At 38.9% G+C, this 27,242-nt stretch overlaps 1 protein-coding gene across 2 annotated transcripts; it reads left to right on the top strand.

Annotated features, from left to right (window-relative positions):
* Positions 1–4,574: 4,574 nt before the first annotated feature.
* Positions 4,575–25,680, top strand: septin7b (septin 7b). 2 transcript variants are annotated; one of them, XM_082551723.1, is made up of 13 exons: positions 4,575–4,672; positions 6,324–6,430; positions 7,416–7,516; positions 8,273–8,407; positions 12,171–12,288; positions 12,835–12,927; positions 13,026–13,122; positions 13,330–13,381; positions 14,285–14,413; positions 15,380–15,400; positions 18,100–18,235; positions 19,921–20,063; positions 24,275–25,680. In XM_082551723.1, exons 1-13 carry the CDS (start codon positions 4,663–4,665, stop codon positions 24,312–24,314), a joined length of 1,182 nt encoding a protein of 393 aa, XP_082407849.1. In that variant the 5' UTR covers positions 4,575–4,662; the 3' UTR covers positions 24,315–25,680. The 2 variants fall into 2 exon arrangements, with proteins under 2 accessions (XP_082407849.1, XP_082407850.1); XM_082551724.1 differs by lacking the exon at positions 15,380–15,400.
* Positions 25,681–27,242: the final 1,562 nt, after the last annotated feature.

The following is a 27,242-nucleotide window of genomic DNA, read 5'->3' on the forward strand; positions in this document are numbered from 1 at the left end:
GGTAGAGCTTTTACCCACCAGGCTCCTCTTGTGGAGACACAAATCTGGGAATTTTTCATTGCTGGTCCTACAATTCCACACAGTAAAACCATACTGACTTAATTGTTGCACTGCTAAGACCTTTTAAGATTTCACAATTTACAAGGGTGACATTGTGAGACACTGTCATTACTGTGGTATAAAAATCAAATATGCAATTTTATTTGAATGTGGTTTTCCCCACTTCTGTAAGTATAAATGGGAGCTTTTTATGGACTTTTTGTGTTCCTCCATTATTTCAATACATGATAAAACTGTTAGCTGTTATTTAGGCTGTGGTTCTGTCTGAAAGTCATCTTTGAGCTTCAGTAAAACTCCGTCGAACAACACATCTCAACACTGGAGTGAGGACACCTAAGTCTGTCTACAGCAAGTCTAGTAACTCTGGAGTCACTTTGAATGCCTCAAATGACTTATTTGGGCGGTTGTGAAGCATTATCTAAATGAACTATAATTTCAGTGTTCACTGGTACATGCTAATTACTTAAATAGAATCACCAGTTAAATCTGATAAAGAGCTCTTGAAAAGTTTGCAGACTTTGAACTAAATAAGGCCTTAAAAAACGTAAAATTTGTATTTATATCACCATCTTTGCTGCTGCAGAAGAGAGAATACATTCCAGTTCAAGATTCTTTCAGTGCTGTGTTTCTCTTATAATTTCCACAAGCCCCAAAGACCAGCATTCAAATGCATTTGCACCATATTGGTGTATTATGTCTGTGACAGTGGCAAGTCCTCCTTCACTCACTAGTTCACTCAACAAATAGGAATTATGAGTAAATACAGTTGCTGAATATTTTTGTGGTAAACGTTGTTCATTGTGATCTTACTCAGCAGATGCACAGTCTAGCCTCTGGCTGCAAAAGGGGGGATGGTGGAAGATGCCAGTAGTATAAACAAATTAAGCTGAACCACTGCCTTTTGATTTTAGATGTGTTGTTGCAAAGTTTGCAAGGTAATCTAAAGATGTTTGTTTATCCTTGTTTTCAATCATCCTGTTAACTCTCTGTGCAGCACATCAGCCCCATACTTTGTATTGTGACTATAGGCTACTGTGTCCCTATCAAATTAAAAAAAAAATTGAGTGGTTGATAAATTAAAATAGGCTAGAAATATCAACACATGCACAGTTAAGCACAGCAAGTTACTGCTGATCTCAGAAAGACAAAAAAGTAAAAGTATTTTTTTATATGTCTAGCAGTGATGCTAGTTTTTTAAAGGTGAGAATAATATATGGAGACCAACACAAAATGAGTTTCCCCAGTATATGTTTCCTTGACAGAATCAAGAACCTTTCTGCCATAAAACGGGGCAGAAAATATTTAACTGCCGCATAAAAAACACACGAAAATGCAGGAAATGAAGTGCGCAAAAAATTCATGGGGGAGGATCTCCATAGCCACTAATTGCAATGTATCTTTTCCATTTCTCGAGTAAAACCTATGACCACGTGTAACTAAACTGAGAAGGATGGGAAACTGATTTTACGTGCTCGAAAAGAAGATTGTGACTAAAGAAACAAAGAAAGAATTAGTTTTGTTTCGGCTGTGGTTTATTCTCGCGAGATCACACCAGCACTCAAAGAAAACGAATTGTCATCGCGAGACTGCAGTGGTCCTCCCCTTTGTGATTCACGTACACGTTTACGTCTCATTTTTGGCATAGTTTCGTGGAGTGTGGGAGGCGCTGCGTGCCTCTTTGTGCGTAACTCAAGCAAAAGCAGTGAGGGGAATGTCGGCTTGTGAATGATCGGTGTTTGAGACGGCAGGGAGCGTCAACGTTATGGGTGAGAACGCTACAGGCAGCTAATGTCACAAATTTTTCAGAAAACATTGTTTTAAACTGTAACCGTGATGATTTCAGTTAACGGAATTCACTATTTAACATTTTGGCTTTCGCTTGGTTTAGCTTGTGTAGTTGTCTGAGCAACCAACGCCCAGTCGCCCGCCTCCAGTAGGATTGTAGCTAGCTAGTTGTTAGCCTCGGTTCGCGAGCAGGCTGCATAACCTAACGGGAGTGTCATTTCCTGTCTTAAGATCTTCGACAAAGTCTCCCATTAAACGTTTCTATGTGTTTTATGTGCTAACACCTTAACCACCGGTCACTGTTTTTACAAAGCCTGTCTACAAATGTTAGTACTTTGTCTAATGAGCTAAGTTGGTGTCGTATTTCGGATTTAAACAGCTCACGTTAATGCTAAGTTGCATGCTTTCAACCTCAAGAAGCGTTGAGCTGTTGTGGTTTTCGGTTTAGCATTTTTTCTAAACGTGTGAAAGAATGAAGTAGCACTATGTAGAAAAGAGTGTGTGTCGCAGTCGCAAAGCCATAATTTTTAAAGCTCTTTTTTAGCCAGGAATGGGTGCTGCATTAGTGCGTGATCAATAATTTGATCAAACTCCCATGATTGGAGTATCTGGGTTAGGCAGTCAAAGCCAACTCTGGGGGATGTGGCAAGTTAGGAGGGGGAGGAAGGCAATGCTGCCATCTAATCTGGATTAAAGTGGATCTAGTACCTCAGAGTTCATGTTTTGACTTTTAAGTTCATTAGCTTCAGACCGTGGCCTCTAAGTCAGAATGCTGTACCTGCTCCCCCACCCCCGTGTCGCTGTGTCAAACTGAAACACCAGATTTGGTGTTCTACGGAGCAGAGCTTTCTAAAATCTGCACAAGCAAACTTTAGCTTTCACCTGCCACCACTTCCTTTAGCAGCCCTATCACGAAATACCGGAAAGGAAACACACGGTTGTAGTTTTAAAATGTCGGTTCTCATATTTTCATACTTAAAAAAATTACCTGTTTGGTAATGCCTGTCTGCAAAACCTAATTTACAGTATTTCCAAAACTAAGGCAGTATGATACGGCTGAAATTAAATTGCATTTCTGGTAGGCAAATCAGCACATTATGTCTTGGTATCACACAAAAGACACGTGGGCTGCTGTTGGTGGGCAGGAGATGCTTTGGTGTAAGAAGCAGAAATACTCTTATAGCCACAGGCAAAAAGAAAAATCTGCAGCAGTTGGTGAAGCTTGCTTTATGGTGCTACTGACATTACAGGAGCAAAAACGGGCTTGTATTGCTTAGATCGTGAATTATTTTGCCTGCAGGCCTCACAACTAAAGAAGCTGATTCTGGAGACAGGATAGTTGGTTTGTCAGGTTGTCTGAGATTTCTAAATTATTTTTTTGTTTGTCTTCCTGTGCACTCCCCTGTGATTCTTTGTCCCTGGAAATGTTGGCTCTTCCTGCACATGCTGGGATTTCATTACATCCATCAATGCCAAACAGCTGTAAGTATAAAAAATATGTTTCATGCCTGAAATGTAACTGGACTGCAGTATTTTTTTCAGCAGTCTTTTGTCGATAAGCTTCTCAGAATACAAACCAGAATGTGTGATGCTTGATATTGTTTTTCCTTTTTACTGTGGAAAACCAAAGACAAGTGACTGAACAAGACAGAACATTGACAAAAAATAAACTATGGTGGTATTAACTTACGCTGGACATTATAAAGAAAATTTTTGTGGTATTTTTCAGGGTGTGTCGTGGTATTATTTTAAATATTTTAGTGTAACTGGATCTTTATATAGATTTAAAATGACATTTTTTGTCAGACGTAGATCCAATTAAAAACATTTTAAAAAGCCTACTCTTAAGTTTTGATTTTAAAGGAAATATTTCGCACAAGGCTCTAGAGTCATTCTGCCTGTTATACCTTTAACATGTATGTAATGGCACCTTTTTGTTGCCGTTAAACAAATTCTGCCTCAAAAGCTACTTTGAATTAAACTCTTTTTTGAACATAGTCTTCCAAACTTTGTTGCCCAAATGATTTTGCCTCCAGGTAGAAACACCAGTTAGCCTTGAATAGCACATTGTCTTTGCGTTGCCTGGTCTTCTGTCACTGTGTGAAATTTCAGCACAGAATCAGCATGACCAGAAAGGAAGCAAAACAGGTCTCCTTCTTTCGTTTAAAACTTTAAACCTTCCCAACAGCTGACATGGCCCCTGTCTCCGGGCAGCTCTGCTCCCCTTTCTTTATCCTCCATCTGTCTGTATTGTTCTTAAACTCAGCAATGGAGCCCCTCCCAAATGCTACCTGGCTTGCTAACATTACCCAGCATGCCATTCATGACAATTTTTATAGCTTTAGAGAGAGTTTTTTGTTTTAGAGTCTGTGTCATGCCCTGTTGACTAGAGTTAATTTTAGAGTATGTATTGTTGTTTTGTATTAAGGTATATGAGTATGGTTCAAGCCATGAGCGATAAGGGTGATGTGTATGTGTACAGCTCCATTCTGGGCTTTATGGTTTAAATTTATAACACATCTTGAATATTGTGGCTTCTGAATACTTTCAGTGTAAACTTAATCAGTTGCATAATAAAGATGTGAGAATATACTTTTTCTTCTTAATCCAACACAGTGGAGAGTCCGTTTCAATTCAGGCAACATAGTTTGTTCATGACTTTTTGTTTTACACTTTAGAAAATTAGATTTCTTTGTGGTTTAATTTTTTTTAACTTTCTTACAGCAACAGAAGAACCTAGAAGGATATGTTGGCTTTGCAAGCCTCCCGAATCAAGTCTATAGGAAGTCGGTGAAGAGGGGCTTTGAGTTCACCCTGATGGTCGTGGGTAAGAACACACGCTGCTCGCCACTCAAGTTTTCCCTTGTTTTGTTTGAATCATTTCATTGTATTCTTTGCGGTTGGCATTTTAACATCCTTCACTGTGTGGTTTATTTTAGAGAGAGAGACGGGTTTGTGTGTGTATACACAGCCATATTTATACACAAGGGACAGACCCCCAGCTTTGTAGTGTTAATTGCTGAGTCAAAGAGGAGGGGCGCAGATTGCATTCCTGTTCGAATTCATCTCGATGTCAGATCTTTGACACTGTCTCTCAGCAAAGAAGCATTTGGGTTGGAGTTATCTAAAAGTGCACTCAGCGAATCAGAAATGCAGACATTCTTTTACAGCGCTCGGATGTGGTGGTTGACGCTGTGCCAAGATCCTCCTTGGCTGATGAGGCCGTATTTGGAGGGACAGTGTATCCTAGGGTCAAAGCCATTTCCTGTGGTGGGACCAAGAGAATTCATACCCAGCATGCATCTAAGTAAAGCCAGTAAAGAAAACTGTGCGTTGTTAATGCTACGAGAGTGACGTCTCTCGTTGCGTTAACAATGCACAGTTTTCTTTAATTATTGCTGCTAATAAATGTTCAAACCTGTTAGTGAGCTGTCTCTTAAATGTTGTTATTAGATAGTTGAAGTAGAAGATCACTTTTGCTCCCCCATCACTTCTATTGCTGTTGGATAGTGACCAAGTGGGCCTCTGGGGGCTGTGAATGCTTCGCTCTGTTTGTAACAAATATCTTCATTTTGGGGATAATTGCTGAAAAGATTAAACAAATGGCTTTGCAACAAGGAAAGAAGAGGAGGTCCTCTGGGCTTTCTGTTGCTTAAATGGTGGCTATTGTTTTTATGGTATCACCCGCTTTCACGGACACACTCACACTCAGCTTTTCTTGGCTCCAACTAGCTGCGAGCCCACATGTCCCTGCAGTGCTGTTCACATACAACGCAATGCGTCACCAGCGCGGTGTGATAGGAGTCAAGGATAAAAGATAAAGGGAAGCACAAGGAGAAATTGAGATGCCATCACCACCGGTGGCTGGCTGGCTGGCAGATCTCTGCATGCCTCATAAAATCACATGACCCAACAACCTGTTCAGCAGCTCATTTCACAGGCTTGTCAGGCATTCAGATCGCAGTTTCTCGCTCATTGTTGCGTACGGTGATAAAATGTACAACAAACCGATGACACAGTACGAGCTCCACACATTACCCTTTGCTTGTAGCTCTGGCATAAATGGTGGCTCGTTAAATATTGACTTATGGCCATCAGCAAAGTCGGGCAGTGCCAGTGGTCGTTTCCACTAATGATCCTTTTCTCTGGGAGCTTGGACACTGGATGCACAATGGAAAACCAAGCATGAGAAGTCTCCCGGACTCCACAGCCAGCCAGCTGCACATAACAAGAGCCATTGTTCATGTTGTTTTCTTAGCCTTTTAACTGGTAACCCAAATGGATCAATGTCTTGGGCAAATGTTACTTGCATCCCCAGTTAGACACATGGTCTTTTCTTGTGTGGAAGATGCCAGCAGTAGACTTTGTATAGCTGTGTTACAAGTGATTTTAAAGCTCTTATTCTGAGTGATACTGTGTCTCACAATCTCACTGTGTTTTGTTTTGGGTTTTTTTTTTTTTTGTTTTGTTTTTTACAGGTGAGTCTGGACTGGGCAAGTCCACATTGATCAACTCTCTGTTCCTAACAGACCTGTATTCAGCAGAGTATCCTGGACCATCACACAGAATCAAAAAGACTGTGCAGGTACACACTGACAAAAATATCTCTTTTAAAATCAGTTAAACCTGCAACAGCATGTGCTGGGCTGAAATAATATCACTTTATCTTTAAGCAGTACAGGTGTTGTGGTATAAAAGTTTTTCTTTATCTGTCCTTGTGGCAGCAGACCTGAATCAGATGTTAAAGAAAATGTTCCACTCCAGATAATTTGAGTTTTTATTGTTTAAATATTGCAGTTATCATTGGGACCGCTTTATCCAGAGAGGTACTGATAATAAACACGAGATTAAATTTAGATATTTTCATTCATTGTCCTATATGTGATAGACGTGGTAAAGCTGAAGGATCACTGTCAGACTCTGCTATTATTTAGTACCAGGCAGCTTTTTGGGGGTGATGCATGTAACGTTTTTTTTCTAAACAAAATGGGATATTAAAATACTACACTAAAAAGTCTTAAAAGCCTGAATGTATGCCATGCAGATTGAGCAATTAAGAAAAAAAAAAAAGATTTTTACTATGGTGTTTGTCATCATGAAATGTATCTGAATATTGGAAGCTGGGGAGAGTCATGGGGTGTTGAAAAGGTTTTGTTATTTTTAAATTTTTCTCCCAGTTTGTGAAATTATTCTCACAATTGTTTGAACAAGTCAGACTTTCCGTCAGCTGACCACATGACTTCATGTTAATCTTCCTTGATTACAAAACACCGTCCTAGATCCTAAAAGCCTAAAGTGCTGTGTGACTCTTGCTTCAAAGCCTTTCTGGTTTTTCAGAATAGTTATCAATAGCACAATATGTGAAGGCATGTTGCTACATGCTGCCCATTGCCAAATATTTTCTGTATGAGTTTTGAAATCTTAGATACACTTACCTTAACGTGACGATCATTTTACACCACTCCTTCCATACTGTGTTTTCATTACCTACTAAACAGGTTTGGTTTCAAAGGCGCAGTTTATGGGAGAAGTAAAACTTAGCATTCCTGTCATTCTTTCTTCGTTGACAGGTGGAGCAGTCGAAAGTTTTAATAAAGGAAGGCGGTGTCCAGCTGCTGCTTACAATAGTTGACACCCCAGGGTTTGGAGATGCTGTCGATAATAGTAATTGGTAAGGGTCACCACCACCTTCATTTGTAATCCTTAAAATATCAAAGCTACTCTCTGACATTCCTGATTCAGAAGAAGGGTGCAGCAGTTCCGCAGATTTCAAAAGTGGATTCAAGTGCTTTGTATGTTTGTCTTTTTGGCTCATTATTGTGAAAAATCCCATTATCTGCCAGAATCACATTAATAAATGTCACCTATTTAAACCACTTGATCAACTTTTTATTCTTAATATCTATTTCTCACTATGGGGAGGTGAAATATACACCTCAAAAACTTCTTCACACTTCTTTGACTTATATATAATGTAGAACATCAGATAATTGTAGTGACACATTTATCATGACAGACCAAAGACTCGAGTTGTTTTATAGACACACTTGTTAAATATGATCCTTTAACTTCATTACATTTTGCCACATACAACTTGGACAGGACATGATAAAAGCTGGTCTGATGACCCTGTCATTTTGAAAATAACAAATGAGATAGAAGGGGGAAAGAAAACAGTTCTTGGCAATTTCAGACTCCTAAAGTCCACTTATACCTGATTATACCTGTGTGATTATTTATAAAGAGCAATCTAATTGACCTATCTTAAAAAGTGATACATTCCTGCTGAAACAGCTTTTATCCAAGGAATAATCATAAAATGGTTTATGTGCACCTTTGTCACTCGAGTCCACTAGTGAAATGTTTCCCTGTTAAGAAACAAAGACCCAGCAATAACTTAACTGAAGCTGTAATTTGTATTACACAGCTGGCAGCCAGTCATCGACCACATTGACAGCAAATTCGAGGATTACCTCAACTCAGAATCTCGAGTGAATAGAAGGCAGATGCCCGACAGCCGAATCCACTGCTGCCTTTACTTCATTGCCCCTTCAGGACATGGGTGAGTCTAGGACACAGATTCCGTTAAAGACAACTGTTATCAAGAACCTCTTTTAACACTATACAATGCTACTACAAGCATATCCAGAGAGAATTAACCTCTTAAACTGCCACATGATTGTTGGGTTTGAAGTTAGCGGATGAAAAGCATTGGACTGGAAAAGGGAAAAGGTAGTAAGGGGAAGGGTGAACAGTGAGAGGAAATAGTGTAAGGAGGGAAATGAAGGGTCAGTAGTGCCTCAAAGGTCAGTGAAGCAGGGTTGTGAGTGGAAGAAAAGGTTGCTGGTTGAGATCATTGTGCAGCCTGGAAAATTCAGAGAACGGTCGGTAGTGTAGCATTTCCTCCCTGAGCATTTTCACTTAATATGGCTTTCACGGAGGTGCTAGATGTGCGTACTGCTTCTGAAACTAACAGCATTGAGCGGTAGTCATGTTGGACTGCTTAAATTTCTGCAGTAAATTCATATCTTGACATTATTTTTCTCCTACAACTAGACTCCCCCACCCCCACCCCCAGCTGTTGTTGTGAGTGATAATGTGAGACTGAGTCAGCCTGACTTGCAAAATAAGGGTTAAAAGTGGGCCTGTTAAAAGGAGAAATAAGTGTGTGGGGGTTCTAAGCAATACTGAGACGCTGGCTCAATGCCCGGCAGATGATACTGATGACAAAAAGATGACTGTGGAATTTTAATTATAATGTTTATCATTCATAAGCTACCATGTCTTCTATAACAGGCTGGTGTGCTCATATGGCCTTTTTTCTATGTGTGTCTACGTGTCATGGATGATGCATGTTGGTTAAAGATGAGAAAGTGTGAGAGTAGTGAACGTGAGAAACTCTAGTGGTTATTTCCTGCCCTCGGGGGGGAACAAGATAAAAACCTCTTAAAAATGTATTTAAATGCACGAGTTGGTTTTATTCCTTTTAAAGTGAATGGTTGCTCTCTGTCACATCTGTTGACCTTATTGTGTCTGCTGTGTGGCTTTGCAGATTTCATTAATATGCAAATATCGCTGCTTACTCACATGCCTTTCAATCTGCTGATCATGACCTACTGTAAGCCGTGAACCAGGCTCTGTCCTCCTTTGTGTCCTCATCTGCTTTCTGTGAGACATTGTGTTTGTACAAGCCCGCGATCTGTACTCACACAAGCTTTACTTTTATCCTTGAGGATGGGCAGCGTATGCTCTGGCATAAACACAACTGCACACTCACAGAGCACCCCTTCATAACAGAGCTGACTGCTCTCACACAGCCGCACAATGACCTCCAACATTGTGATATGCTCTGGCATTCACAACCCCCGCAGCTAAACCCTGGCTGATGTGACGTCAAGGTTATCTGCAGGTCTAGAAAAGTCTCATAAATCACTGAATTCAGTTCAAGACTTCAAAGTATTGCAAGATTAGCATCCAGGAAGACTTTATTTAAAATACAAGGGAAACTTGAGTGGTTGTGGATTTTGCTGTAGGATGCTATTGATTTTTTTTTTTTTTTTTTTTTTTTTTTTTTTGCAGCTATTAGATTTTTAGCAAGCAGTGTTACAGAGTGGGTACAAAGTAATTAAATATAGGAAGAAAACAAGCACAGCAGATGTCAGATGACATAAAAGTGACTCACTGTAATAGTGTATAAAGTGATGTGGACAGTGCAGGGTTTAAGTTAACAGCAGAGTCTCTTCTGTGGTGTGTACTGTAGGTGCGAACAGTTTCCTGCCATTGTGGTAGTAAAGCAGAATCGCTCTCTTTAACAAAGTGCAAAGTGTAATTTGTACCAAGGGTGGTCGGTCAATGATGAATAGCAGTTAATATAATGGTAACATTTCCATCCTTCAATTTTTACCACAATTTTTTTTGGATCCAAATTGCACTAATGCATGAATTATGTATAATATTAAATCTAGGTCATATTATCAATATTAATTTACATGATACCTTTACATAATTGTGTCAGTATATTTAAATCCTTTCCTGCATCATTGGTGACGTGTGTGGCGTAGCAGTTAGTGCTGGGGCCTTTCTGTGTGGAGCTTGCCTGTTTTTTCCCTGTGGCGCGTGTGCGGGCAGAGTGGTTTCCTCCATAAATCCAAAGACATACATTTTAGGTTAACTGGCGATTCTAAATTGTCCCTGGATGTGAGCTGGATAGAGTGACAGAATAATGTGCTTTTCAATATGTAGTTAAAAATGCGTCTTGTAGTCTGAAGAACCTTGAGTGGTCAGTAAGACTAGAAAAGCACTTTATAAATGCGAGTACATTACATTATTAACATAAAACTGAATTTTTTTTCCATCCATCTATTTTTCTGTTGGTTAGTTTTAGGGAAACGCTGACTGGCTACATATTTGTATTGGCTGACATTTGCATAAGTTGACATGTTTTCTTTTATCTGATTGGCTGTTTGTTTTGTCAGACTGATTTTGTGCAAGCTAAATGCTTATTTTTTTTAAGATAAGGTCTCCCTGGAAATGATTCAGAATAAATTACCCAAAAAATTGCAAAAACTTAAAAGGATATTAGCATTAGGATTTATACATCTGTAAAGTCCCAGAATCGCACAAAGAACGCATCCTGAATTATAGTCATGCCTTAATTTTTCTTCAGAGACATGAATGACAAATATTGGGTTAAAAAATACTTTTATCAGCACAGCACAAGATCAGTTATTCTGGTCTTCTTTGAGCTCTTGATTATTTAACACGATTTAACCCTGATGTTTAGAAGAATTATTTAGCTTTTGAAATGTATTCATTAAAATGAACTTATTTCAATACCAGTTTTGCTAATGCTGTACCACTTATGATTTCCTTTCTCCCTCCCTTTCTTTGATAAAATATGTAACAATATTTGTACAAGACAGTGTGGGAAATATGTCTGTCTGGGTTCCACATTATTTTCTTCTCAGTAAAGAGATAAATCTGGGACACGTTTAGCTTAGCCAGACTGGTGTTAAATCACAGAGGGCGTTGATGGACTGAAATTCCTGTGGTTATTTTGTGTGGAGTCAAAGTTGGGAAAACTCCACACCTTCGGACCCTGTTTTCAGGAATTTAATGCGTGATTTCTGTGATCTTTGTGTGTGTGTGAAGTCGCTAAATTATCACTCAGCATGTGCCAATAAACTGTCTGCATTGTTTAATGTATTATCAAAGTCAGAGATTACCTGTGTGTTTTCACCCATACGAACTTCCTTTATGAAATGGACTCAATTAGGTAGCTTTTCATTGCTGCATTGCATCATTGCAGATTGTCTCAAAGAGTTTAAGAGCAGCACTGTGTTGTATACAAGCCTGCATAACCACATGATATCAGTCTTATCTTAAAGCATCATATTCTATTTCAAGGCACATTTAGACTTTAACCTCAAAGAATCAATAGAAGACATGATTGTGTTTGATAATAAAATACAAAGTGAAATCCAAAGGTACTGTGGTATTTCTCCAGCTCATAAACAACCAAAAATAGCAATGCCTCCCCATGACTGAGAGGTCATATTCCCAGATATTACAAACATAAGGTGTAAAGGAGTTCTATATTTAGTTTAGCTCAACTTATCTAGTCTACAAAAGAGCCGATCAAGAAGCCGTAGTCAAAAACCAGTCTGCCCTCAACTATCCTAGTAGCTTCTATATATAGCGAGGAGTACACACAACAGTAGTTTGGCAGTTTATTTTATGCTTTAATGTGCTGCACTGAGTCAATGTGTCTGTAAACGTCTGGCATTATTTCAATGAAATGTAAAGCTGTATTTTGATCTCTGCAGACTGAAGCCCCTCGACATCGAGTTTATGAAACGGTTGCATGAGAAAGTGAATGTGATCCCCCTCATCGCTAAAGCAGACACTCTCACCCCTGAGGAATGCCAGCAGTTTAAGAAGCAGGTCAGTGGTTTCCACAGCTGCAAAGTCCTGCAGAACAACTATGTCAGAGGCTCCTTTATTTATTTATTTTAAATTCCCTTGTGGTCATTGGCATGACTGATGCCGAATGATAATAGAGTAGAAAACACCATGTTTGGTGTTGCATTTGTCAGTGAATACAAAAACAAGGTGGTATTGCAGAGAGCTAAATTTAGCACTGCGTTTCTATGTAGTGTCCTGAGCATGGTGGTAGTAGGTCTACACAACCTTTGTGTGTAAGGTTCTTTATCCTTTTTGTTAAAAAAAAATGTCATCAATCCACCGTAAGATCAGTCTTCTGTTTTGGCCAACATTGTAAACTTAACTTTGTGTTACAAATGTAGCTGGTGTCAAAGACAACTTACCGTAACACTCACCTGCTTGGAATCCCTCCCCCCCCACAAAATGTTACAGTTACCAATATAAACCGTCCTCTGAACAGACACATTACAAATGACACCCTGACCTCTTGTTTAACCATTTTCTTGTCTGTCAGAATGACTTAACGGCCTTCTTTCCTCCTGATAGATCATGAGGGAAATCCAGGAACATAAAATAAAGATTTATGAGTTTCCTGAGACGGATGACGAGGAGGAGAACAGATTGGTCAAAAAAATAAAAGTAAGTGTCTTCTAGTGTGTTGTAACCACAGGTTCATATACTTGAAATACTTAAACAAAAAAAAAATCATTGAGGGTAAATGCTTTGTTTTTTGCTAGGACAAGTTGCCACTAGCTGTGGTAGGCAGCAACACCATCATCGAAGTGAACAGCAAGAGAGTTAGAGGGAGACAGTACCCCTGGGGGGTTGCAGAAGGTAAGAGACAGAATGTGTAATAAATGCATCTAAGCAAATGAAAAGAGTCTTATGATGGGACAGAGTTCCTAGAAACATGTGCATGCATGTTTCTCTGCATGGTTTATTGGATTAGACTGCAACTGTTACTTGAGTCTAAGCTACAAACAAGATTATGTAAAAAAAATTTATCCTGATAACTGACTGATGTCTTACTTTTCATTACAGTTGAAAACAGTGACCACTGCGACTTCACCATCCTCAGGGATATGCTCATCAGGTACTGAATAAAAAAGACCTCATGATATAACCCTTGTTTCCTACCCATAGACCTTATTACATCACTCATTAGTGCATTGCTTTGGTGTTTTTAAATTTTCATAATCTAAAAAAAAAACAAATATTCTTTTTCAAAGAACACAATCAGTGACTGGACAACCAGCCCGGTCTTATTTTGAAAGTTCCGTTCTGGCCTGTCCCATCTCATGTTTCCCTTGCCAGGCACACTGGTGTAATATCAGTTTCACTTAGTTGCTTTCGCAGAGAGAATCTTGTCTCACACGGGTATGGGGTTAACCCGGGGTTCAGATAGTTAATGTATCATTTTTCCACCATTACCTGTTTTTGTAATTTTGTTTTGAATTTTTGATTGACTAGATGGTTTTCGTGTTTACCTCAGTTTTTAAAGATCTATTTTTAATTGTTTGTAGTGGGGTTTTTTTGTTGTTGTTTTTTTTAAGTAGTGGTTTAAAATGTTAAAAGTTCCCAGTCTCGTTAAACACCTGCACAAAAGTCTCTCCAGGGTATTTCACCACAGTGACTAAGACTGTAACTAAAGACATTTCCTGAGGCCCTATATCATTTAAGTTGGTTTTTGTGTTCCTCAAAAACCTTTTTTTTTTTTTTTTTTTTTCCATTTAACATTTAAGGTTTAGTTGGATATAAAAAAATTGGGTCCAGCCTACCAGTTTAGACTGCAGCTAATGTATGTACATACAATGTATGTCCCCTTTCTGCTCTGGTGATCTTCTGCATCACCAGCTGCAGTTTAAGCCAGTTCATCCTCAACTGATAATGTTGCACGTTTTTCAAAGTAACTACGATTATCATTAAGAACATTTAAAAAAAATAGTATAACTCGAAGCGCAGTTAAAGTATATATATTCTTCTTTTTCCACCCCAGAACTCACATGCAGGACCTGAAAGACGTGACAAACAATGTCCATTATGAAAACTATCGCAGCAGGAAGCTGGCCGCTGTCACCTACAATGGAGTGGACAACAACAAGGCTAAAGGACAGCTGTCCACCAAGTAAGTCCTAGACAAAAGGCACTAGACACATCAATTGTAGCTAAAGGGGTTGAGGTTACCTCTGCTGTTTAACTGCCCGAGTAACAGCTGCGTTTTTCAACCTAAATTTTAAAGCCTTCTGGATTTAGTATCACATATAATGAAGCTAATGCGTAGCACTGAAGGAAGGGTATACCAGAAAGCATTGTATGTTTAGAGCACACACAGTGTAGATAGTGTATTTTAATTAAGTTAATAGAATCAAGTTGATTTCTGCTGATTCTGATGTTGCAGAATGTGTTGCAGTTTTGTGTTGAACCCATTTCATGCATACTTTTTGATATTTCATGTGTTTTGGACTTTACATAAGCTTAATTTTTCAAATTTGCATGTGTTAACTTAAGTGGAATAGATTTCTGAAAGCAGTGGGATGAACATTTGCCACATAGGAGACTGCAGATGGCTGTGTTATCACATTATGTAATCATATCCTTATTTTATTTAAGTATATTGGTTCCAGGCAACAGGGAAAGACAAAGCTGGAGGATGACTTCTTTCACTGAACCTTGTGATCGCGATTTGTGAAAAATACTGATGTGTTGTTGTTTTTTTTAATTGTAGTTTATCACTCTACTAATTTTCCACTGATTTCAAGCTTGGATTCAAAACACAATGATTAATTGTCATTAATACATTCATAAGCAAATGGCTAACACACACTGCTAAAACTCTAGCTCCATGTTGCTGATGCTAACACACAGCTAAACATTTGACCGACGGCTGAGTGTGTCTGACACGCAGCTCACAAAGCTGACACTTATTTTTTCCACACTTTTTTTTCCATTTTGCAGTGAAAAATAGCTTCAGTCACAAACTAATAAGTGTTGTTTTATTTTAGTGCATGATCTCATCATTGCATGCTTTGTGTGTGTGTGTGTGTGTGTCTGTGTGTTTGGTTGTGTTTTTGTTTTGTTTTTTGTTTTTTAGACTTGACACAGTTGATGGAATGTAAGTCAATTTTTTTTTTCAGTATTTTTGAGACCTATAACATCTTCATCTTCACATCCTTCCTCTCCTCTCCTCTCCTCTTTGGCTGTATTTGGGTGGTTTCTATCCCCCTTGTTGACTTTGGTCTGCCCCCGCCTACTTTTTCCTCAGTAAAGGTTTTGAGGAGGAAAACTGTGAACGGTCTCACCTCCTGGTCAACATAGTTTACCAGCCAGGACTGTGATGCTTTCAATTTTTCCAATCGACAATTTTTCCACTTCTATATAGTCACTGCTGCCTCCACCTGCTGCTGCTGCTTGGATTAGCAGCAGAGACCTGCGCATGAGATGTTTTAAGCGGTTACCAGTACTGGGCAATATATCACTTTAGCTGACATTAGCAACTTAAGCAATTATTTTCACTTATTTAATACTTTTAGAAGACAGAAATAAAGGTTTACACTGCACAATTGTTGTAAATATTAGCAATTTAACTACAAATTTTAATTTTAGTAAAAAAATGAAGGTTAGTACGATAACACCAGCAAACTGTTGTTTATTCTCCCGATAAAAATTGCACATATTCACCTTAGTTTTATCATCCGTACTCCACCTTAAGTGACCCTACAGTTTGAAAACATCTGGTGTACTAGATAAACGGGCATTACACTTCCTCTGTAACACATAAAACTGGCTACACCAGATATGAAAGTAGTCTGACTGGTGCATGTGTGCCACTCTGCAAACATAAATCTGGAACACTTCTTGTTCTGTCGCAGAAATGTTTTATTGTGTGCCTATTTATTTAAATATATTAGCAGAATAGTATGCAGACAGTAACAGACATCTGCATTTATTCTCACAGTACCAGCCGGCAGATGCTTTGTAACTGTAGACAGTCTACCTCAGCCCACAGATGTTCGTGTTGGGTGTTTAGCTTTTAGTCCACATAAGCTGGTGGAGTGTAACAGTTTCACTTCCTTGTCGGAAAGGACAGTCTGACAGCAGGTGAAGCTTTGAAAATGTTCTAATTATAGCGTGCTCTTGAAATGAGGCAGACAGGTATGCGAAACAAAAATATCTCTGGCAGCCTGTTGCCTTTCTTTACGAGTAGTCTACTTTGAAAATCTGAGACTGAAGAAGTCACTTGGATGAGTGACGAAACGTTTCTCCCACAAAACGCTACGTCCAGATGAACAGAATCAACTTTTTGGAGATACTTTGAAAATCAATCTATCACCTGACCAGAATTATAAAACCTGACTCACTCAATCAGCCTAGCATTTTAAAGTTTGTCAAAACCGGACTTATGTCTAAGTTATGTTGATTTGTGTTAGGCGGCATGCATGATGACTAAATATAGAAAGTATCAGGCTTAAAGAGTTGAGAAAACCATTTCTATTAAGATTTAAAGTTTTAAAGACTTTTAACTCTCCAAACTAATCTGCTAATCTGCTTCAGCAGGACTGGGGGAAAAAAAACATATTTACATGAATATGTTCATTAAAGCCCCTTTTCCATTAGTACCTACTCTGATCGGCTCGGCTCGGCTCTGATCGACTGGTTTTCTTGAGTAGCACCTAATGTGTGTGGTTGTCATCATAGAAACAAGGCCCTGCATCCTGTTACATAATTAGTACCGGTATGTGACACAAATGCTACAACGAAGGTGGACGTTGATGCAACAATATACCTGCTGCCCCTTTTTTAAATAAGTAAATTCAAATTAAGAAAAATGTGAAAATAACTTGTGCCAGCTGAGAGCTGATGATTTCAAATCAAACACCAAAGCTTCTCCTGCTGCCGTGTGAAACTACTTTTTAAATGAAGAATATTAAAAACGTGAAGAAGCAAGAACCTAGCATCCACTAGCACACGTTTTGTGTGTGTGTGTGGAGGGGGGGGGGGGTGTTTGTTTTCCCCCTTCAGATTTGTTTAGCCTCCCTGGGAAAAACAACACTTAAACATAGAAAATGTTTACAAAAATGACAAAAAAAAAAAATCGGGCGTCTCTCCAGTTGTCATTCCCACAAGCTACATTCCTCGTAAGCTCAGGTAACCGCTCCACATTCTTCATGACAGGTCTCTGTTCACTTACACTGCAACAAACCAGCCTGGTGAGCTTTACTAATGTTAATCCACCTCCACTCGCTGTCAGTGGTCACAGGTTCCTTGCATTAACTTTTGGATCCCTCCTCTGGTTCCCAAAATTGGTTTGTGGTTGCTTTCATGTTCTTGTCGCAGCCTGGGATCCTCCATTCCTAAATCTTCACCTGTGCCTCTATTTTTCTCCCTCCTGTTGTTTTTGTTTGGAAAAAAGGGAATAATACTGTAACGAGATTTCCTTGTAGTTATGAAAATGTGCTGTATAGATTTATTGTTTCTGTGAGCTCAGCAGACGACAAATTTAGTTCTAATAAAATTACTTTTAAGGTTTGATCCAAACTGATGCATCTCATGGTTACATTTCAAGCATTGTCCTGCTTCTCTCTCTGTGATGTTCCAGCCTGCATGCAGTAGTATCTGGAGGAAAGGAAATGCTGAAATGAGACTTTAATTTGCAGACAAAACTGACTAAAAAAGCTCACATAATTAAGTCATTCTACTGATTAGAAACATTAGTAATACTGAATATACTGATAAGTAGGATGATGCTAGTCACATTCTGTAGTTCACGTCTAAATTTCTGTTTGTGCATGTTTTCGCGTGCTTCCTGTACAGGAGTCCTCTGGCCCAGATGGAGGAAGAGAGACGAGAGCATGTGGCTAAGATGAAGAAGATGGAGATGGAGATGGAGCAGGTTTTCGAGATGAAAGTCAAGGAAAAAGTGCAGAAGCTCAAAGACTCTGAAGCAGAGGTAAAACACACAGGCTAATGAATTCTGCAATTCATGCAGCAGTGAAGTTGCCTGTCTGGGCTCCTTCCTTCCTCTTATGCTGACGTGTTTCAGCGGTTAGACGTGTGAGGGGAACTCATGTGCACATGAACGTTGCTCTTTTGCACGCAGGTTTTATTCCTACGTCTCCCAAAACAATGTTTAGAAAGCAGATGTTTGAATGTTTGAAGAGATAATAGCCTTCACATCCAGTTTAATACAAACTGCTACTGACAGGAGATTGGCTCCAGATAGTTATAAAACTGTTATTAGACCAAATGTTATTAAAATATACCAATTCTGTCTTTGAGTCATCCTCAAAACTTAGTGAGCTCATAATGTTAATAAAGTAGATAATATTCTACCAGTGTAGACAAATGTTTATTTTCCTTCATTTCATATCTCTGACAGTACGTATTGAGACTTGGATTCAGTTCTTAAGTCTCCTCTCTCTTCTGCATTTCTCTAAAGTCTTTATTAGCTCAAAGTCCTCCATGAACAGCTCAGTTTCACCAGCACCAAAATGTAAATGCAACGCCCTCTATAGCACGGGCTATAAGTCATGTTTTAAAAGATGTGTCCCGTTTGCGGTTTATATGTGAAATGCAAACACCGACTGGTGTTGATGTAGCACTTGTTGTCTCATTAATACAACACCAGTGGTTATTTGAGAATTTGCTCAGTTGAGAGGATGTCAGTCAATCCTTCATCCAGCCTCTGTCTCACTGAAGTCCTCAGTGATCAGTTCCTGTGATACCTTACAGACCTCAACATTTGTCCCATCAGAGCACTTCGCTCTTAAAATGCAGACTTACTTGTGGTTCCTAAAGTTTCTAAAAGGTTTACTAAAAGCCAGCACCTTCAGGTATCAGGTGGAACCAGCTCCTAGTTTGGAACTTCCTGTGATACACTGAGAACCTCCTCTTCCTTCTCTTTACTACTGTGGCTTTGTGTCTCGTCCTTTTTACTCTTCTCTTTCACCCTTCCACCCCAAATAGCTTTGGGAGATCTTCCACTGCTGTTGTTAAGTGCTGCTCTTTACCTTTAAAATTTAAATCACCATGTGGTGATTGGTGTTGGGAATTGGTGCTTTATAAATATATAAATATAAAAACTTTAATTAAATAGCAGAGTGTAGTCTGAGGCTACATCCCTAGTTGATATCTTAAAAGTATTTAAATTACATCACTTTTTTGTGTTAGATTAAATATTCTACATAATTAATCTGTCACTGTAATTTAAATAGAAGTTGGAGTCAAAGTTATAAATAAACCTTCAGACTAATAAAATTTTAATTGAGCTTCTGATGATTTTCAGGATCATTCGCTGTCCAATTTCCCTCGAGGTTAAAGTTTCAGCTCATTTCTTTCTCTCTTTAATCAGCTGTGTTTTTCTCTCCTGTGAGTGTTAAGCTGCCACTAAACTGAAATTTAGCCATAAGCTCGAAAACATTAAGAATTAAAATATAAAAACGTGGTCTCACTTTGACACTATGATTGTCTCTTTATAGGATTATTCATTCTCCTTCTGTGTAACTGAGCCTGTATCAGGAACACAGATAAAGTGGCAGTTCACATTTCTGTGTGTGCAGCACTCGGCTTATTTCCTGCATGTGTGCCACTGCCTTCAGTCCAAAGTGCTTACAGCGTCCTCTGTTCTGTTATTAGCTTCAACGGCGTCATGAACAAATGAAAAAAAACCTGGATGCTCAGCACAAGGAGTTGGAAGACAAGAGACGCGTGTTCGAGGAAGAAAGGGCAAACTGGGAGACCCACCAGCGCCTGCAACAGCAGCAGATGGAGGCCACCAGGTACAGCACACACACCGGGGCTCAGATCGTGTATATATGCATCATCATTGTCACACCCTGTGGTTCAGCTTTATGCAAAGTTTGTGCATGCATCACACATTGCAGGGTTGGGGAATAAATAGATTAGTGGGTTATGTCTTTTCATTTTCTTAGATTCTGCATTACACTGCATGCTGTTTATTTTTCAGACTCCCAGCCCTCTAAATACTTGATTGGATTCAGCCTTTATGCTGTGTGTGTTTATCAGGAAGTGTGTCAGCTTCAGGGCCAAACAACAAAACGGAAGCAAACCATCTAACAGGAGCATAAAAAAGCTGCAGCAGTGTTTTTTTGCTTCAGTGAAATGTGGTGTAGTGAGTGAGATTGTTGTATGAATGTAAATTTTTTTTTTGTGCCATTTAGGGTATTTAGCAGGGTTGCACTCTATGGTATTTTTGGCTGAGGGTAGATGCAGTTCACTGTGTTGTAAACACAGTGGACTTGGAGGCAGCTTCCTATGTCTTAACTTCCTTTCTAATGAAGTTTAACTACTTTACCTAATGTGCACAGTATAAAGGTTTTCTCGCTCTGTAATAAATTCATGTGCACATGTGGCTGTCTGCTGCTGTGTTTGTGCTGTTAGTCCTTTTACTTTGCAACAGCAAAAAAGAAAAAAAACAGAAGATATAATGTTGAAAGAACTTCTGTGTAGATGAATGAAACTCATCAATGTTTATTTGATCCTAGTTGTTTTCGTTCTTCTTCCTCTTCACGGTGAGCTCGACTGTGGTTGTTTCAGTCCCTGGACATGGACTGCATGTGAATGGATCACTGTAGTCTCCACAGTGGCCAAATTTCCATTATAATCCTCTAAACAGAAAACTATGGACCCATGCAGGACCACACCCTTAAAATGACACATCAGTAAAAAGGCAATAAGTACAAAAACGATTGTTGACAATGTTTCACAACATTGAAAAAAATAGCATAACACTTAGGATTTTTGAGAAGGTACCAACAGTATCATGTATGGTCAATAATTTTGGTAAGTGGTAGCTTAAAAAAAAAAAAAGCAGCCTAAGACTAGGGCTGGGCGATATGGCCTAAAATTCATATCGCAATATAATTTGAAGCATGTGCAGTAACGATATATATCACGATATATTCTTTTCTTCTGTATAACGTATTTTCCACACTATAAGGCACACTTAAAATCCTTTAATTTTCTCAAAAATCGAGAGTGTGCCTTATGTATGAATTCTGGTTGTGCCTACTGACCTCGAATCAATTTTGGCGTGCAAAAATCTGTATAAATTTTTTTTAGTACAACTTTGGTAAGCTGCACTGCTTGATGGATTGTCAGAGCATTACGGCTGCCGTAGTGAGGAGCTTCGTGGAGTAATCTGGGTCCATTCAGTGTTGCCACCTTAGCGACTTTGTCGCTATATTTAGCGAGTTTTCAGACACCTTAGCGACTTTTTTTCTAAAAAAAAAAAACAAAGTCGCTAAAAAAAAAGACAAGCGTATCGCTTTTACTCTCAACAAGCAGCGGGTGCTGTAACGCAGTCAGTTCTTCTTTTACTCTTTTACTCTTATGCTGTTTTGTGGATCACAAGGTTTAAAACTACTTATAAACACACACACACAAAGTAACTCCACCAGAGTGCCTATTTTGGGTCACTTTTGCCGGTCCAAGCCCAGGTAAAGGAGCAGGGTTGGAATTGTGACATTAAAAAAAACAATAATTGCTAAAAGAAATTTAATTTGTAGTTCTAAATAAACTCTAAATGCATTTAGGACGTTTTTTTACTCGATGTCTCTTCCACGATGTTATTTCTCTCTCAACAACATAGGTTACAATTAAGCAAATTAGGCGATGACGTCATTTAGCGACTTCTAGCGACTTTTAGGACAACCAATCCGGTTGTTCAGTGATGACGCGACGAATCCTACTTCCGGGTCTAAAGTAGTCTGCGTTTAATATGGCTTTTGTGTTGTTAACATGTTTAATGTCATGTATTTTCTTCTATTTGATCTCAAAAAGCTCCTAAAACAGTCAGTGATCCCTGTTGACCTCCCTCGGCTTTTATTACCGCTAATCATTTATTGAAGCTCAGTTTTTAAAACCTTAGGAAGTAACTACAGCACAGCCCATGCAGCAGTATATGAATGACTAACCTCGTATTGTGGATGGATTATCTCAGTTGTTCTCCTGGCTGAAGTTTGGTCCTTTTACAGCATCCTGCCATGCGATTACATTTGTTCCTGACCACCGAGAACACTCACGATAACTTTTATCAAGTGGAAAAAAAGTTAGCTTGTTTATATTATGCTAACATAGCTGTGTTGCTAGCGGTCACGTAGCACATCATTATATACCAGCTAGCCCAACTTCAGTAACCCTACAAACGTCACTGCTGTTTAGTTTTCTGTCTTCATTTATGCTGGAAGTGATAACAGAGCTGTACGTTTTAATTTGTTTCCAAAACCCCGCAGTCAGGACACGCTATATTGTATTTAGATAGAAGCTAGCGAGCTAACTTCCTGCTAACTTCTAACTCCGTTAAATGTCATAAATTCCGTTTTCATGGATGCCTGGATGTTAAACTCAATTGTTACACCTGGTAGAGCAGAACGCTGATCATTTTATTAAAGATGAAAGACTTTAGACAGTTTTTCAACTCTCAGTAATGCCATAGTGATCGTTTGATATATGGAGCTGCAGCGGAGTTTAGACCCAGACACAGCTAGTGACGTCAGACTGAACAACCGGATAGCGATTTTCCTTACTGAGGAGTTGGCAACACTGGGTCCATTACTCCGTTTACTTCAGATCCCAAAGTCAAACGAACACTAAGAGTTAAAAACGGTCTAAATTCTTTCATCTTTAATTAAATCATCAGCGTTGCTGCTTTAACGGGTGTAACAATTAAGTTTAACATCCATGCGTCCATGAAAACAGAATTTATTAAATTTAACGGAGTTAAAAGTTAACAGGAAGTTAGCTCGCTGGTTTACACCCAAACATTTTATACCATGTTCTGACTGAGAGATTTTTGAAACTAATTAAAACGTACAGCTCTGCTACCACTTCCAACATAAATGAAGACAGAAAACTAAACAGCAGTGGCATTTGCAGGGTTACTGAAGTTGGACTACCTGGTATATAATGATGTGCTACGTGATTGCTAGCGACACAGCTATGTTAGCATAACATTAGCACAGTGAAGCTGGAGGATGAACGCCAAGTTTTTTTTTCCACTCGATAAAATTTAACGTGAGGGATTCTGGTGGTCAGGGACAAATGCAATTGCATAGCAGGGTGCTATACACGGGCCAAACTTCAGTCAGGAGAACAACTGAGATTATTCATCCACAATACGAGGTTAGTTATTAATATACTGCAACAACATGGGAATAGAGCAGCCGCGAGAGAATTCAACATTAATGAATCAATGTTACGGAAGTGGAGGAAGCGCAGTTTTTGGCCTTCCCCATATTTCAAAAGTGCTTCATCTCTTTGCTATGACTGTCGCCCGGCATAATTTGCAGATGATAATGGTTTTAGCCGCTGCCATGCTTTCGACCAAAACAGGCGCAGCTTGATGGCGTCATCAACATGCGATAGAGCGATATAGTCAAAATCTCTATCGTTGGCCAAATTTATATTGTTTATATCGCCCACCCCCACTAAAGACTGTTTATTCTGCCAAAAATGAAAATGGACTTTAGCCAGCTGAACCAGCCAAAGGTTCTCATTCTTCTAAACCAGGGGTTAATTTTCCCAAGGGGCCACCAGTGCAAGTTTATAAAGGGATAAAATTAATATTGAGTAGAACTGAGTTCAGGCGCTCAACATTCCCAGTTTCTCATGTAGCTCTTTGGGAAAATTAACTGCCCACTCCTGCTCTAAACCAGGCTTTGAGCTTCGAGCTTGTATATTATTTGATAATTTTACTTGAAATGTGATTTGGATAAATTGGGCAAGGGAGGTCACTCAGTTGTGATATGAATGGGTTTATTGTTTCTTCTTTATCGGCTCACATCACAGCAGACAGAGCCTCCGACAGAGCCTCCGTCAGAGCGTCAAGAACTTTGAACAGTGTTGTTAAAGATTCAGCAATCATCAAATGAAGTGGTGTTTGTTGTTTTACACAGTTATAACCTACATATATAAATAAACATGAAGTGTTTGTAGAACAAGTGTCACTGACTTTTCCCCTCTTCTTCAGGACCCTGGAGAAAAACAAAAAGAAAGGCAAGATCTTTTAAGGACAGTCGGCAGGACCACCGCCACTCGAGAAATTTATGTTTGCCAATGTTGCCAGTCAGGACACCAGTGTGTGGCTCTGATGTTACCCCACCTCCTCCCAATCTTCCTCTATCCTCCCCTCTTCTCCCCGCTCTCCTCCCCCTCTTCTTCTGTCCCTGCTCTGTCTGCCAGCACAGCTGTGCTCCTGCTCCCAGCTGCTAGAGGGCGCACTGGGGGCATTTGTGGGTGTGTGAGGGGGCCTGGGGGGGAGTCTGCATGTAAGGCCAGAACAGCCTCTGCAGAGCCCCCTGGCTGCCTAAGAACAGCCATTATCTTCTTCATCATCCTCAAGGAATGTTTACTTTCCATATTATTTTAATTATTATTATTATTATTGTTGATGTTATTATTGTTATACTAAATACTGTTCTCCACCCCCAAATCGGCTGCTTTCTTTCTTCCCAAGGTTGCTTTTAAATGACTGGTGTGTGTAGATTTATCATTTACCGGGGGCCGCGCCAATGTTTATCTTTTGCTTTAATTTTGTGCTGAATAAATCGTTAGAGAATGATAATGAAATGCTGAATATGGAATATATACCAATAATCTTTATAAATGGCGGCCAAATTTCCCCAACCTTTAAACATCTGTGTTGGCCCGCAGTTTCACAATCTGTTCATCCCTACAAATACCCACAAGTACAATCAGTTTCTGTTGAAATGCTTGTTTACAGGAAAAGTTAACGTATATGAACATTTAACCTGACCTTCAAATGTGTATCAAAGTAAGAAAAGGACAAGGCATTAACGAATCCTTTGTTTTGTTTTGGTTTTGAGTGTACCTGTTAAACCTGTAACCCTCGTCCCATCAGCGCAGCAGGCTAGAACGAAACACTGTCGGTAGAAAACACGAGAAAATGCACCTTGGGCCTTTTTATAGATAACAAAAAATGGCTAAAGCTTCTTTTTTTTTTTCCTGAAATATAACGCTTTCTTTTTCTTGTGTGTTTAGCTATGTTCACTAGTCTCGGACCACCATTTATATTGTCATAAGTGTTACATTTCACTTTAGTTTATTTTTATATATACCGAGCCAGCTGAAGTAATAACTTCTTTTGTATGTTTAGAAAAATCCTCAGAGACTTGACAGCTGCGTGTCCACTGTTAAAGAAAAACACTTCCAAATATTAACAGTGATTCTGGACACATAGAAAAAAATAAAATAAAAACAGCCCACATGTTATTTCAGTTACTCTGCGGAAACCATCAGTGGGAAATGAAGAGTCAACATCACATTTTGCTTTGGCTATGTACTCCATCTCTGTATTTTTAATTTTATTTTTCATTTGTAATGTACAAAGTCACTTAATAAACCTGTGATATTGAAGAGTAAGATGGATTTATTATGAGAAAACGTGCTCATTATGAAGTGGGGAGAACACCAGTTTTGTGACTGAAACATAAACATAAAATAATGCTTTTTATTTAATTTTTTTTATAAAGCCCCTCAATTTAAACACGTGCTCTGGTAATTTTGAATTATTAAATGATTTCTATGGTGGCAATATAGGACACTGTTTTACCACTAGGTGTCGCTCTGTGCACTTTAAGTGTTAGGGCGATTTTTCAATGGCACTAAATGTTATATTTTATACATTAAATAATATGTACAGACTATAAAAGTTGAATGGAGACCAATCACACGGATGGAAATTTAGTTTTTCTCTCCGATCTTCAGCCTTGAATCGACGCCGGGTCACAGAGCTCCTGCGGGGATGAAACCAACAGTTGACCAGGCAAATATAAGCTGATGTGAGACTAGATTTATGAGAGTGTTGCGGGAAATATACCTTAATCCCAAGAGCTTCTCTTCCCCATCAGACCCACAAAGGTTTGAAATTTGTGCCCTAGAAAGAAAAACAGCATTTCGCCATATATATATATATATATATATATATATATATATATATATATATATATATATTTTTTTTTTTTTTTACCTCTGAAATAATGCTGAACTGAAATGCAAAAAATAGAAAGTTATAAAACTTACGTTTACGTGCCGTCCGTGTTTTTCCTGTTTGTGAAGAATTAAATGGATGAGTGAACTCTCTCTGGGTAGATGAGCAGTTTAAAACATAAATCTGCATAAATTTGTTCAAAATGCCGTCATATCGTCTTACCAGACTCCTTTCTCCCCATAAATCCAAGATGTTGGCGAGATCCTGGTTTTCTGATCATTCTAACTAAAATGTCTTGAATTTCTTTAGAGTTTGGCCATTTTTCCTTATATGAGACAAACACAAGTAAATAAAGACGTTTAATATTAAACATTTTCTTTTTTCCATATGAGAAAAAATACAATAGAAGCCTGAAACCGAATCCAAGAAATTATTTCATTAAAAGGTTTTGAGCGTAAGCATTAATCATAATCACATACTTTGTTTTAACTTTCTTTATACGTACTCTGAAAGGACGCTGGCAGCAAAGAAAGTGCCAGCAGGTTTATAAAATTTTACCTCCTCGATGTCTTCTCTCCAGATGTCAGCATCCGTATCTTGACAGAAAACGTTTGACAGAAGCAGCACAGAAATGAAAACAAGTTTAAGCGTTTCCATCACTGCAGACTGTGTGTACTTAGCCAGGAACACAGATAATAAATATCTGTGTGCAAGTGGATCACACCTCACTGCTGAGTTTCAGATGAAGAGAGCAACATCCACGGTTCTTTTGCCGAGGTCCCTTTACGCAACGTTTGCGCGCTTTTACGCACAGCTGTGTGAGTGAAAGATGAGGGCTGATGCTCATCTCCGGCAATTATTCTGAGTCACTTGTTGCACGTACGTCTTCTAAATGGTCTTGTGTGACTTGTTCAGAGAAATGTTTTGAACTGGACTACTTTAACACTGGCTAAAATGCTTATCAGACTACGCTATATGATATAATTGG

This window comes from Aulonocara stuartgranti, assembly GCF_965226115.1.
Source record: "Aulonocara stuartgranti genome assembly, chromosome: 11".
NCBI lineage: Eukaryota > Metazoa > Chordata > Actinopteri > Cichliformes > Cichlidae > Aulonocara > Aulonocara stuartgranti.

Coding starts and splice junctions, on each gene's coding strand:
- septin7b (XM_082551723.1), top strand. Junction 14,414..15,379: donor AAAGGACAGCTGTCCACCAA/GTAAGTCCTAGA, acceptor TTTGTTTTTTAG/ACTTGACACAGTTGATGGAA. Junction 18,236..19,920: donor TCAAAGACTCTGAAGCAGAG/GTAAAACACACA, acceptor TTCTGTTATTAG/CTTCAACGGCGTCATGAACA.